General features: G+C 44.6%; 1 protein-coding gene across 3 annotated transcripts in view; it reads right to left on the bottom strand.

The window, feature by feature from the left end:
* si:ch211-198m17.1 (mucin-5AC) overlaps window positions 1–11,588 on the bottom strand; it is an 18,565-nt gene that overhangs the window by 2,090 nt on the left and 4,887 nt on the right. Inside the window, exons 2-13 of one of the 3 annotated variants that reach the window (XM_037978874.1) lie at window positions 5,973–6,701; window positions 5,496–5,660; window positions 4,485–4,583; window positions 4,300–4,409; window positions 4,154–4,212; window positions 3,954–4,084; window positions 3,732–3,866; window positions 2,534–2,576; window positions 2,415–2,452; window positions 2,233–2,320; window positions 1,028–1,220; window positions 684–716 (exon numbers count right to left, since the gene is read on the bottom strand). In XM_037978874.1, the coding sequence (XP_037834802.1) occupies window positions 684–716; window positions 1,028–1,220; window positions 2,233–2,320; window positions 2,415–2,452; window positions 2,534–2,576; window positions 3,732–3,866; window positions 3,954–4,084; window positions 4,154–4,212; window positions 4,300–4,409; window positions 4,485–4,583; window positions 5,496–5,660; window positions 5,973–6,701 (1,823 nt within the window). Of the gene's footprint in view, window positions 1–683; window positions 717–1,027; window positions 1,221–2,232; window positions 2,321–2,414; window positions 2,453–2,533; window positions 2,577–3,731; window positions 3,867–3,953; window positions 4,085–4,153; window positions 4,213–4,299; window positions 4,410–4,484; window positions 4,584–5,495; window positions 5,661–5,972; window positions 6,708–11,588 lie in introns of all 3 variants that reach the window. The other 2 variants (XM_017419298.3, XM_037978875.1) reach the window with 2 other exon arrangements.

An 11,588-nucleotide genomic window follows, 5' to 3' on the forward strand; every position in this document is an offset into this window, starting at 1 on the left:
ATGGATGGATGGATGGATGGATGGATGGATGGATGGATGGATGGATGGATGGATGGATGGATGGATGGATGGATGGATGGATGGATGCTCCAAATCTGACTATTTTCAGTAGATTAAATCATAAATGTGGGTGCAGTTCCTGAGGCCGAGACAAAACGATGTGCACAAATAAGAATGCAGTTCTGTAACAAGAAATAAGACGTAATTTTTTTTAAAACGAGGCCGCGCGGCTCGCTGGTCGTTTGGTCGCAAACGCTCAAGAATCGGCGGCGCCGCGATGGAAAATCTGCCAGTTTTCGTGCGATTCTGAGCCACCGACTGGACTCCAACAGTCCCGTGAGATTCCGCCTTCAGCCGACTGTTTTTTCTCCTTCCAGGTGATAACTCTGGACACATCAGTGAAAATGAGGCCCCTGTTTACAGCCACATCCAACTACAATCCGATCGCTCCGGACGGAAACCAGCATCAAATCTAAACAGCCAGTTCACCAACGTGGACTGATAACTACCCATGACTACTCCCAGACTACGGTCAGGTCGTCGTTTGCTACAGTTAGCATGCAGACCAGAGTCCCCCCCCATCACCCAGAAAAACGGCACCCGTCCTTATTCCCACACTCTCTAAAATTATCGGTAGGGGACATGAAGGCAAGTCAGAATCTAAAAGCAAAGCCAAGCCTTACCTTCTTCCATCCTTTATGCTTCAGCTGAGACCCCTAAAGCAACAGACTGTCAGTCAGGCGAAGCAGGGAGCAGGGGTGGGGGGTGGGGGGGGCTAAAACTAGCAGCGCAGTGTTTAAATGATTAATAATGAGACTAAACATGATAATTCCATTAATGCAGCTAATCTCTCTCCTCCAGAGTGATACAGGAACGATTTATTAATGAAACCCTTCAGATTAGGGCTTTAATTAGCAGGAAAGCTGAGACATGTTCGTGAGTGAGGCAGTGATAGGGAACAAACTAGATGAATCTCTCGTTTTTTATTTTTAGGTGATGAATAGAAGGAGGAGCTGAGGGAACTCACGGAGCCGTTGCTCTGATGCCGTTTCTCCTCCAGGACGTTGACGTTGCCTCCTTCCGTCAGCTCTATGGACGTAGCTGCGTCCCAGTTGGTGCTGGCGCGAGGGATGGGCATGACGGAGACGGGCCAGGACTTGTTCAGGTCGTCGGAGTACGGACTGGTGCTGTAGGAGGGCATCCTGCACGAGCATCTCCTCCTGGCAGACAGACAGGAGTACTGGATAAAACAGCAAACCTGGGTTTAACTGCAGCTTTTTACGGTGAATTTCTTGCAGAATCTGAAGGATTTTAAGCAAAGAGTCCAGAAAAAAATCAGAAATTATTAATTTACTCCTTATTTTTTAAAGTTTGATGACTATTTAGAGACAAACTGTAGATCTTTAAAGTGGTTTTAACAATATTTACAGTATGGATTTCCAGATTCCTGCACATTTATTCATTTTTTTCTAAGTTTTATACTTTTACAGACTTCTAGAAACAAAGGTTACTATAAATAAATGGCAGATATTTCTTCACAGGTCTGTTTTTTTTATGTAACTCTTAAATAAAAGCAGCAGCACAAAACACTTTAAATAATCACCCTTTTTTATTACCTTCTATCACCTCAGTATCTATCCATGAACCTATGAGGGTTGGTTGGTTGATCATAAATTTATCTTAACAGTTTCAAAACAAATATTGAATCTTTTCCCCCCATAATAAACTCAAATATTTGTGATTATATGTGATTTACATGCTACATGTGGGGTTTTTATGTTTCTACAGTGTTTTATTTAACAGAAATTACGAGTTAAAAACTTCACGTTGGTTTGGAAGAGAATATTTTGAGCTGAAATGGTTTATTAAAGCTCGGCTCTCTGGGATTTGAGAGAAAACCATCAGCCCTACAGCAGCGAGGGAAATAACCACGTCCTGATGTCTAATTTGTATCTGTGGCAAAGAGTTGTTTTAAAAGTTAAGATTGTGACGTCATCAACTGAAGGTGGTAAATAAATCTCCAGAAATCATAAAATTAAACCGTGGTTGTGTAAAAAACTATCAAAGATATCAAAATGGCAGACTTAATGCAACCCGTTTAAACTTTTGAGGACTTTCCTGCTGACAGACGGGGTTTTACAACAAGATCCAGGACGCCTTTTTTTTTTTTTTTACAGAGCTGCTTCCAAGCTTGGCAGCCCTGATAAAGGGATAAATGTCTGCTTTCCTCACCAGGCGTAGTAAACGAGCACCGCCAGGACGACGACGAGCAGAGCTCCGCCCAGAACGCAGGAGATGACCACCACCGCCAGCAGGGCCGCTGCGAACACATCCAGCACACAGTTAGGCTTTCACACCACGAGGGTCGCTTCACAGCTGCGTTACCGTTCTCCTGAAAGAGCGAAGCCGCTTACAGTCACTGCAGTTGAAGCCGGCGTACCCGAACGGACACCTGAAAGAAAAACAGTCACGTTTTTATACCGAGTCCACACGGGGGAGCTAGAACCTTAGCAGAAGTAAAACGAGCGCTCACTGCTGGCATGCGTCTCCCACCGCCCGCTGCCCGCTCGGACAGGCTGCAGAAGAACAAAACACAACAACTTTGTTACACAATGAGAACAGAACAAGCTACAGTTTCAGACCCGCCATGCTTGGCTGCGCTTGCAAAACGAGGACATAACAGGACATTACGTGTCCCTTCAGAAAGCAATGCTTTGCTTGAAACTTCCTCATTTTCCAGCTTTTCCTGCAGCTGATCGTGTCCGTCTGCACACGGAGGCAGAGCTGTGATTCCTCCTCCCGTTTCCAAGGCAACGTTCGAGTTAAAGAGAAACCGATTAGGGAGATAAATGAAGGTGGGGTCAAGGGTCGGCGCGCAGAAAAGGCTACAGCTCCTGACCCCGTCTCGCTCCCCGTTGTTTCTCTGCCTCATTCCCACACAGACGGGCCTCAGCCCCCGTCCACGTGCCTTTATAGCTTATCAGACCCTCCACCCTCCAACTATTAACGCAAAATCAACCAAACCCCGCAAAATCGCAACTTGTTGCAACTTTGCCCAAAACACCGCAACTTTAACCCAATATTTATTGTTTCTAAAGTGATTCGCCGCCGTTTCTGCAGTTTAGTCTCTTCTTTGTGAGTTTGTGTAGCGTGGAATACAAAATAACTCAGGAAGAAGACACATGGCGTCACTTCCTGTTAACATCAGAATGCCGGGAGCGTGCAGGAGCAGCGACCGAAGCCAAAATGTGCGCTAATGCTTCACATTTGCCCACAAAGATTTCAGCCAACCAGTTTCCTCCCCAGCTGCAGCTGTTTTGCACGTCCTGCAGTGTAATCATGGAACATAAACACATCAACAAACACTTTGTGTCTGCAAAACATGTGAGGAGAGCTGCAGACCAGGGACAATCCAGAAATGCTCATGAATGTCAGTTTAGAAGCTATCAAAGTTCTCAAATAAAGCACCTTTTGAGAATGTCAGTGTTTGTTGGGAATTATCTTACAAAACTAGGAAGTATTTTTGGTTTATATATTAAAAGTTATGGTTGTTTATTGATTTTAGTAAAAAAAAAATCGCAACTTTTAGGAAAATGCCCCGCGAAATCAGGTATTTTTGACCACAGCAATCACAAAAAGTGCCCGCGAAATCCTGGAGGGATTGGCTTATAAACAAGATCTTATTAACGTGTGACGACACAGAAAACACGATTGTGAAGGAAAAGCCTCACCTTTGCAGCTGGTGCTTACGTACACCGTGGAGACGTAGCCATCTCTACAGGAGCAGGCAGCTCGGCCCGTCACGCTCGTGCACGTCGTGGTGGAAGCGTCACAAGGCAGCGGTTCCACCTCGCACAGATTTGCGCCTGGAACAGAGCGAGCGCGACACAAACGTGTAAGAAAAAAAACGGCGCGGCGTTTCACGTGTCGGACGAAGCGCGGCCCGTTCTTGCCTTCGTACGAAGCGTTGTTCAGAAAACCAGAGGAGGCGATGGTGGCTGCAGTAATGAGCCGATCAACAGACTCTTGAGTGGCAGGGCTGTCCTCGAAGATGTTGTTCACGGTCGCGAGCACGCTCCCAGATCTGAAGAATTGGAGAAAATCACCAACGGGTCTGGAGACGCAGCAGCAGCACAAAGAAGATAATACTCACTGAAGCTGAACGACATCCGACCGTATGTAACCTTCCTCATTTCCGAGGACTTTTTGAAGCTAAAAAAAGAGAACAAACATGATTTAACGAGCAAGAGTAGAGCATCTTTAAGAGCCGCTCAACTAGTTCATGACCTCAAAACTTACTGCTGCTGAGATCTGCGCTGCTGTGCGCCGAAACACGTCGGAGGAGCGGTCGCTCATTCGCTCATCGAATGTCAGCGAGCTGAAATGAAGCCGGCCCGGGAACACTTGAGCTGCGGCAACAGAGAATATAAGCTAACGCGTCTGCATCTGTGACAGTGTTCACGTGAATGTTTTTATTCTCTCACCAGGTTCACAGCGTTTGTTCTTCATGTAGCTGCCGGAGAGACACTGACACGCGCCGCCGAGGCAGACGCTCTGAGTGGGACACGGGACAGAAGGACATTCTGTGGGGATGGGAAAGACACGATCAGACTCAAACAACCAGGCTGAGTTTCAACACAAAAGCTCAGGTTTAGAAAAAGGATTTGGATCGTGTTTTTTTTAAAAGAGAGTCGTCATTTCTGTGGCGAGCACGGGAGAGTGAAAAACCGTATTTTACGGACTATAAGGCGAACTTAAAAGAAAAAACGACAGAGCGCCTTATATATGTAAGAAGTCGTGATGTTTTAGTACGACTTTGCAGCATTAAGGATCAGTTAGAGTCGCACGGCGGTGGAGGCGTTTATACTTGATGCTTACGTCGGTGCAGTATCCTCCGAAAAGTCGGGGCTAGTTTGCGTTACAGTCCGGTGCTTCTTATATATGACAAAAGTTGGAAAATGGACCATTCATTGACGGGGCGCCTTATAATCTCTACGGGATGCGGAAACGCCGCCATGAGTGTAGAAAATGATAAACCCTCTCATTCGGAGGATGGGGTCGAGTGACGCACAGAAGACAGGAGCTGTCAGATAATAAAAGTTTCCTTTCTGCACACGACTTCAGGCCCCGTCCCATTTTTCTGATGTTTGCGTTTAGAAAACGAATCGTGTCGACTCTTTAGTTTCGCCGTCAGGAGGGCAGAAACAATTATGTTGCTGTTCTGCCACCATTACAGTTTGTAAACAAATATCAGAGCTAAGAACATCAGTGACAGGCTGTGAACACATCAACATAGCATCGTTTCTAAGCTGATATGATAAATAAAACAAACAGTTTAAAGCATCAAGGAGATTTTGAACGATTCATCAGATATTCAACGTTTTTAAATGTTTTTTTTTTAATTTTCAAGTTGCACATAAACACATAGACATATAGTTATTTTATGTAAAGCGTATAATTGTTTTACGGATTACCAAACACCGAACGGTACGAACCTATGGCTGGACCTAGGGTGGGCGGGGCCGCTGTGGAGGCGCTTCCTTCTGTCACAACCGTGGTGGCGTCACGGTCGGCGGTAGCTGTGGCGGGGTTCGGGGTCAGAGTGGTGCTGTCGGGTGATGTATCAGTCGTAGTGATGGTTCCAGTAGCGTGACTGGTCACTAAATTACCAAAAAATTAAACACAGTCAATTCAAGAAGATGCTAACAGATTACCCAGCTAATTTTCGCCCATGTTAAGGTGCTTAAATCATAATTATTAGAGACAAAATTTGATATTTAAGTGTTAATTCACCAACAATTTAAGAATATAGAGGGTGTAGTTTTGTGCAGATATCAAATGTTGTCTTAGGCGTACCAGAAATGTCTACTTTTTTTAAGGAAGTGTTCAAACAAGAGGTGCAAAGAGCTAAATTTCCTCTCACCTGTACATTTCAAAACACAGATCAACGTTCAGCATGAGTTCAGTATTACCTCCTGGGGTTGGTGCAGAAGGGCTAAGGCTGGTGGTAACTCCAGTAGGGGGTATGGTGCTACTGCCTGGGGAGGTGATGGGAGGGAGAGAGCTGGAGGTGGAGGAAGAGGAAGGTGGAGAGGGTGGGAGTCCAGTTGGGAGTGTCGTGTTTGTGTTGATGGTGGAGGAGGAAGGAGTGGCGGTCGATGCAGGAGCCTCAGAGGTGTCAGTGGAGTTTACCGCAGTTGTAGCTGAGGTGTTGATTGGTGCGGTTGTAGCTGAGATGTTGATTGGTGCGGTTGTAGCTGAGATGTTGATTGGTGCGGTTGTAGCTGAGATGTTGATTGGTGCGGTTGTAGCTGAGGTGTTGATTGGTGCGGTTGTAGTTGAGGTGTTGATTGGTGGAGTTGAGGTGGTGACAGGTGCGCTAGTTGTTGTGTTGCTGCTTGAAGCAGGTGCGGTGGTTGTTTTTGTAGTCTCACTGGAGGCGGGGCGGTTTGCCTCGGGCGTTGTTGGGGAAGCTGCTGCACCAGTGGTTGGAGCTGACGGAGGGTGAGTTGGGTTTCTTGTGGTTGTCTCTCCAGCAGGGTTGGTTGGTGTCACAGTCATAGTTGCTCTTGTTGTACTTTCTGTAGTAATTACTCCGGTAGTTGTCAGCGTGCTGGTGGAGATGTTGCTGCTGGAAGTTGTTGGCATGTGAGACGTTGGGGAGTTTGTAAGGGACACATTCCCACTGGTAGCTGTTTCAGCTGCAGCTGCAACAAAGACATGAAAACAGTCAGCAATTAATTTTTTATTTACCTTTTCTGAGGCCGGTTCGAACAATTAATTCCAAAGAACTGAACTATATTGTTCCAGTTCATCCATTCACTGATGACGTCAGACTTCACGGAAAAAGCCGAAAACACTCAAGTGGTTTCTTCAATATTAAGAATTACCAGAAAAATAAAAGTAATTTTTTATTTTTAATTTAAAATTTCTACAAAAACAATATTTTACGGCTCTATTTTCACTGATGTTTGCTTTAAGTCAAGTGAAATTTCTGTAAAGCGCTTTGCTGAAGGCTTTAAGGACTGATGTGTCTGTAACGACTGACTCAACAGACCAGACGGCAGTAAAAGTGTGTGACTGTGTGCAGAAACGTTGACAGAGGTCGTGACTCGGCAGATAAGAACTACTGTAAAATAATGGCTGGGAGAGTGAGTGGAAAGTGCTCCCGGCTCCATCTGAGCAGGCTGGAGGAAAGACTGGTTTCTACTTCTTATTTTCTGCTCCTGGAGGAAAATAAAAACCTCCAATGGACGTCTTGTTGCCATAATCCTGGAGACTCTGATGATTTGGTGAGGAGGTGATTAAACCGTCTGAATCAGGTGTGTTGGAGCAGAAAAATCAAAAACTCCCAGGACAGCGGCCCTCGAGGCCTGGAGTCTGACATCCCTGTCTTAGACAAACCGTTTTCCCAAAGAAAGCAGTGAAAGAATCAGGACTAACACCTGATCTGATTATGATCAGTGCGCCCAAAGCTCTTTGCATTTTCATTACTGAGTAACCAAGGCTCGTTTGGAGATGAAACCCACAGTGTCCAAACACACATTTATGGCTCCTGAAAAACATATTTACCAGCTCAGATGTTTTATGGTTTTATTGCAGTCATGAATCGATCAGGGTCAATATAAAATGGCCTTCTTTACAAGAAAACATATTCTTCGATGTCAAAGGGAAATCATATTTCCACACAGTAATACCAATTAAATAAGAATAATAGAGCGGAGTAGAGCCGGACTTCAGAAGAAGAGCCGGTGTAAAAGGGGCACAAGACACCTGGGACCTCCTGAAGGAGCTCCGAGCTTCAGCAGGTGAGACGGGAGACGCTGTAAATACAACAGCTGCTGCCGGGGTTCTCCACCGTGGAGTCATTCCACAGACACTGAACAAACACACCTGTCCCCACCTTCAGGGGTTGTGTCACCTGGGAGTGAAAACAGCAGAAACAAGCGACTGTTTAAGGTTTTATTGGTCACAAACAAAAGGAGCAGAACTGTTTTGCTCCATTCGACACGGGCTCCTCGAGATTAGGACCTAAAGACGTCGGACTAGTCTTACTGGATAACAAGAGAATGAGATTAATGGGAAAACCTCTTAGATCAGATCCAGCTGACCACGCTTCGATGAGACCATTCTGTCTTCTCAGGAGCTCTCTGTGAGTCCAGGAACGCTCCAAGGTGAATTATTTCCCTGCCAGTTTGGGAAAAAACATTTTATCAGCTCGCATCTAAAAATAATCACATTTTTGCCATTTTCTGGATTCCTTCCTGAACACAGAGCATCCAGTTCTGCTTCACGTTCTCCTGTAGCAGATTTGTTTCAGTTATTAGATCCGAGCCAAGCGTTTGTTACCTGAACCAAGTCAGGAAAAATAAATCTAAATATAAATATTAGAGCAGAAAACAATCAGGCCTCAGGAGGCAGTTTGATAAGAAATAAATACATTTAGGTTTCTGAGTCATATTAGTGACTGCTCTGCTTTCAGGGAGAGACAAAAACAAATAGTTTTTGCAGTAATTTATTTAAAAAAAGGTGTTTTCTTTCTAAAACAGAAGTTTTAAATAACGCTGCTTCTGTTTGACATTTCTGTCAAACCTAAAGCAAAAACAGGAGGAGCTGCTCCAATTAAAACTGATATAAACAGATGATTTAAAAAAAAGGGATGTTTAACCTTACAAGCAAGTTGTTCCTAATTAAAGAGACAGTCCAGCTCTTTTGAAGCCGCTCTCTGTTTGGAAAAAACAGAATTTTATTTTGACCAAACTGATAATTTATGGTCCTAAAAAAACTTAAATGTCAAATAAAATACGAAGAAGTTCACATGAGCTGTTTTCTTTCGTGTTTCGTACGTCTTTAAATCATTTAATAACAAAAACAAAGCACTATTTCTGCACTACGCCGTCATATTTGCAGTGATTGCAAGCACAGAGAGCAGCGGCGGCAGCTAGCTGTAGCCCGCCCAGCAGTAATATCTCGATGTTTCCGTGCAAACTGGCGGCGACGTAACCGGAGTCCTGGCTCCGCTCAGACTAGCCGTTAGCTCGTCAGTCCGGTCAGAATTAAACTAATTCTTCACGCTGAGATAATCAAAGAGCTATCTGCAGCAGGTAGGATGTTATTTGTTTACAAGCCTTCCACAGAACCGCGCTTCAAGTAGTTTTAAAACGTTAATTAACAATCAAGCTTTTCACACCTGTTTACTATTATTACAGCATGTTTTTGGTACTTCTGGTTCTATATTTCTATAACTTTTAATGCTATTATAACTACAACACAACCTATAATTTTATATTTATTTATGTTTTTATTTTGGTATATAAGTTTTGTACATTGACGTATTTTTAACTTGAGCTGAAGCCTTTTTATCATGCACAGCTTCCTGATACTTCGAGGTGTTCTGAAGGTTGTAAATGACCCAGATAACCACGACAGAACGCCGTTTGTTACATCATAAAACCCTGGAGTCCGCATTCGGAAATGAGGAAGCGGCGGACAAAGTCACGGCAGAGAAGGGTTTGTTTGCGGAGAGGAAAACAAACATCGTGGTTCTCCTTTCGCTGCTGCTTCTCCAAAAGCATTTACATGAAAATACACAAAACCCCGCACAGACAGGTTTGTCCTTCACTTCACCACAAACTCAATAATCGCTCGGACTTTATGTTCGCGGAACAAAACAGACACTTTGGCGTCTCTGAGCGTTTCTCAGCTGCTGGTTAGGAAGCTCCCTGTGATCCTGGAAAAGGTCCTGAAAGCTGAAACATTGGAGTAATTAAAAGCACACGCTGCAGGTCTAACTGAGAGCCGTGGCTTTAAGGATTTAACCTACAGCCGGATAATCTCCTGCAGACACAAAAGGGATGACTGGGTCAGGCAGGGGAACAAGTGGGTCTAAGGTCGGCCCGCTAAAAACCCCAGAAGGTCCGGCTTTGAGGATGTCACCGAAACCTGGATGCTGAGTTCAAACCAGGTTCAAATCCTTCTTCCTGATAACAGAAGCCGTGGAAACGGAGATGGAGCTGACCTTTGGCAGCCGTTTCATTTTTATTCCACCTGCTCGTCAAGTTCCTCTTGGATCCAGTTCCTCAGAAACACATTTGAACCACAGCAGACGTCAAAATACGTGATTTGTCCATTTTTTTCTGTATCATCTATGGACGTCACGGTAGAGCAGTGGTTCATTTTGTCGCTTCACATCATAAAAGTTACATGTTCGCGCCGAGCACGCGTAGTTTTTCCTCCCACAGACTAAAATCACGCACGTCAGGTTCATTGGTAACTCTAAATTGTCCCTGGTTGGTTGTTTGTCTCGTTTGTCTCTATGATGGACTTGAGACCTGTCCGCCGGGGACACCGTCTCCCCGCGACCCAGGAAGGAAGAAAGGAATGGATGTATGGATGATAAAAAGACGTTCTCTACCTAAAGTCTAAAAGTGCAATTTGTAATAAATAAATGAGCGAAATCAGCAGAGTCGGGTTCTGTTGCCAACAATTACGAGTCGTTTGTTTACATTCTGACACTGATGAGGTGGCGGAGGCGGAGTCTGAGATCAGACGCAAACGATCTGAGGGGCTCCGAACTCTGACGGGAGAATTTCTGTAACCGTCCACCGAATTTAGATGTAAACAAAGGCGAGGAATATTTACTACTACCTCAAAGTATTTTTACTCAAAACCTTGAATCCTGTCTGTTAGCAAAATATCTCATGAACCACTGGGCGGATCAGGGATCACTGGGTGAACATCTACGAGCTAATCGACACCAGCAAATTCAAAGACAGCTTTAACTTAGATTTCTGTCTCTGTGTCGCTAAAAGGTGAACAACGAAGAAGTCGTTGTTGCTTTCGGAGTGCAACAACTCAAGTGAAGCGTTTTTTAAATGTAGCGTTTTGTTTCTTTTCTACGTATTCCTGTTTAATTGCGTGACCCTCCCCATGAAACGTATCTCACACGGTGGATTAAACTGCTAATCTGCCAGTTAAACAACGAGAGCTTAAGAAACTGAGCTAAAGGACGTCAGCTGCAGTGGGCAGAAAATGTCTAATTCAGCCGTTTTTTTGTTTTATGTAACGTCTCAGAGTTGGTGACCTGAGACTAAAGACAGAAGAGACAACTAAGGAGGAATTTATCATATATTTAAAAAACAAATGAACTAAAACGTCAAATCGGACAAAAGGAGAGGACCTTTTGTCGTCCAAACGTTCGCTTCAGTGTTACGTATTTAAAGGGGAAATGAAATAAATGAATAAATACTTCAACACTATGATAAAACCCTCCAATGGTCCATTTTTCTGATTCATGACTTGTTTTTAGAGTTCCTGTGGGCGGAGTTACCGCCTTGGTTGGTGGCGTAGGAGGAGGCGGGGCCAGCTGAGGAGGTTCCTGTTGCAGCATTTATCAGGGAAAATGGAAGAAGAAGAAGAAGAGGAACAAGACGACCGGTTGGAAAACATGTTTCTTTGTTTTGGTCTGGAGTGATGCTGTCGGGAACTGGAGCCCCACATTTCACCGGAGGAACCCCCGAACTTTACGATGATGTCACACAGTCTGCGAGGAGTTTCCTATCAGGACAGTGGGAGGCGGCTGATGGCGG

This window comes from Kryptolebias marmoratus, linkage group LG12 (assembly GCF_001649575.2).
Source record: "Kryptolebias marmoratus isolate JLee-2015 linkage group LG12, ASM164957v2, whole genome shotgun sequence".
Lineage (NCBI taxonomy): Eukaryota > Metazoa > Chordata > Actinopteri > Cyprinodontiformes > Rivulidae > Kryptolebias > Kryptolebias marmoratus.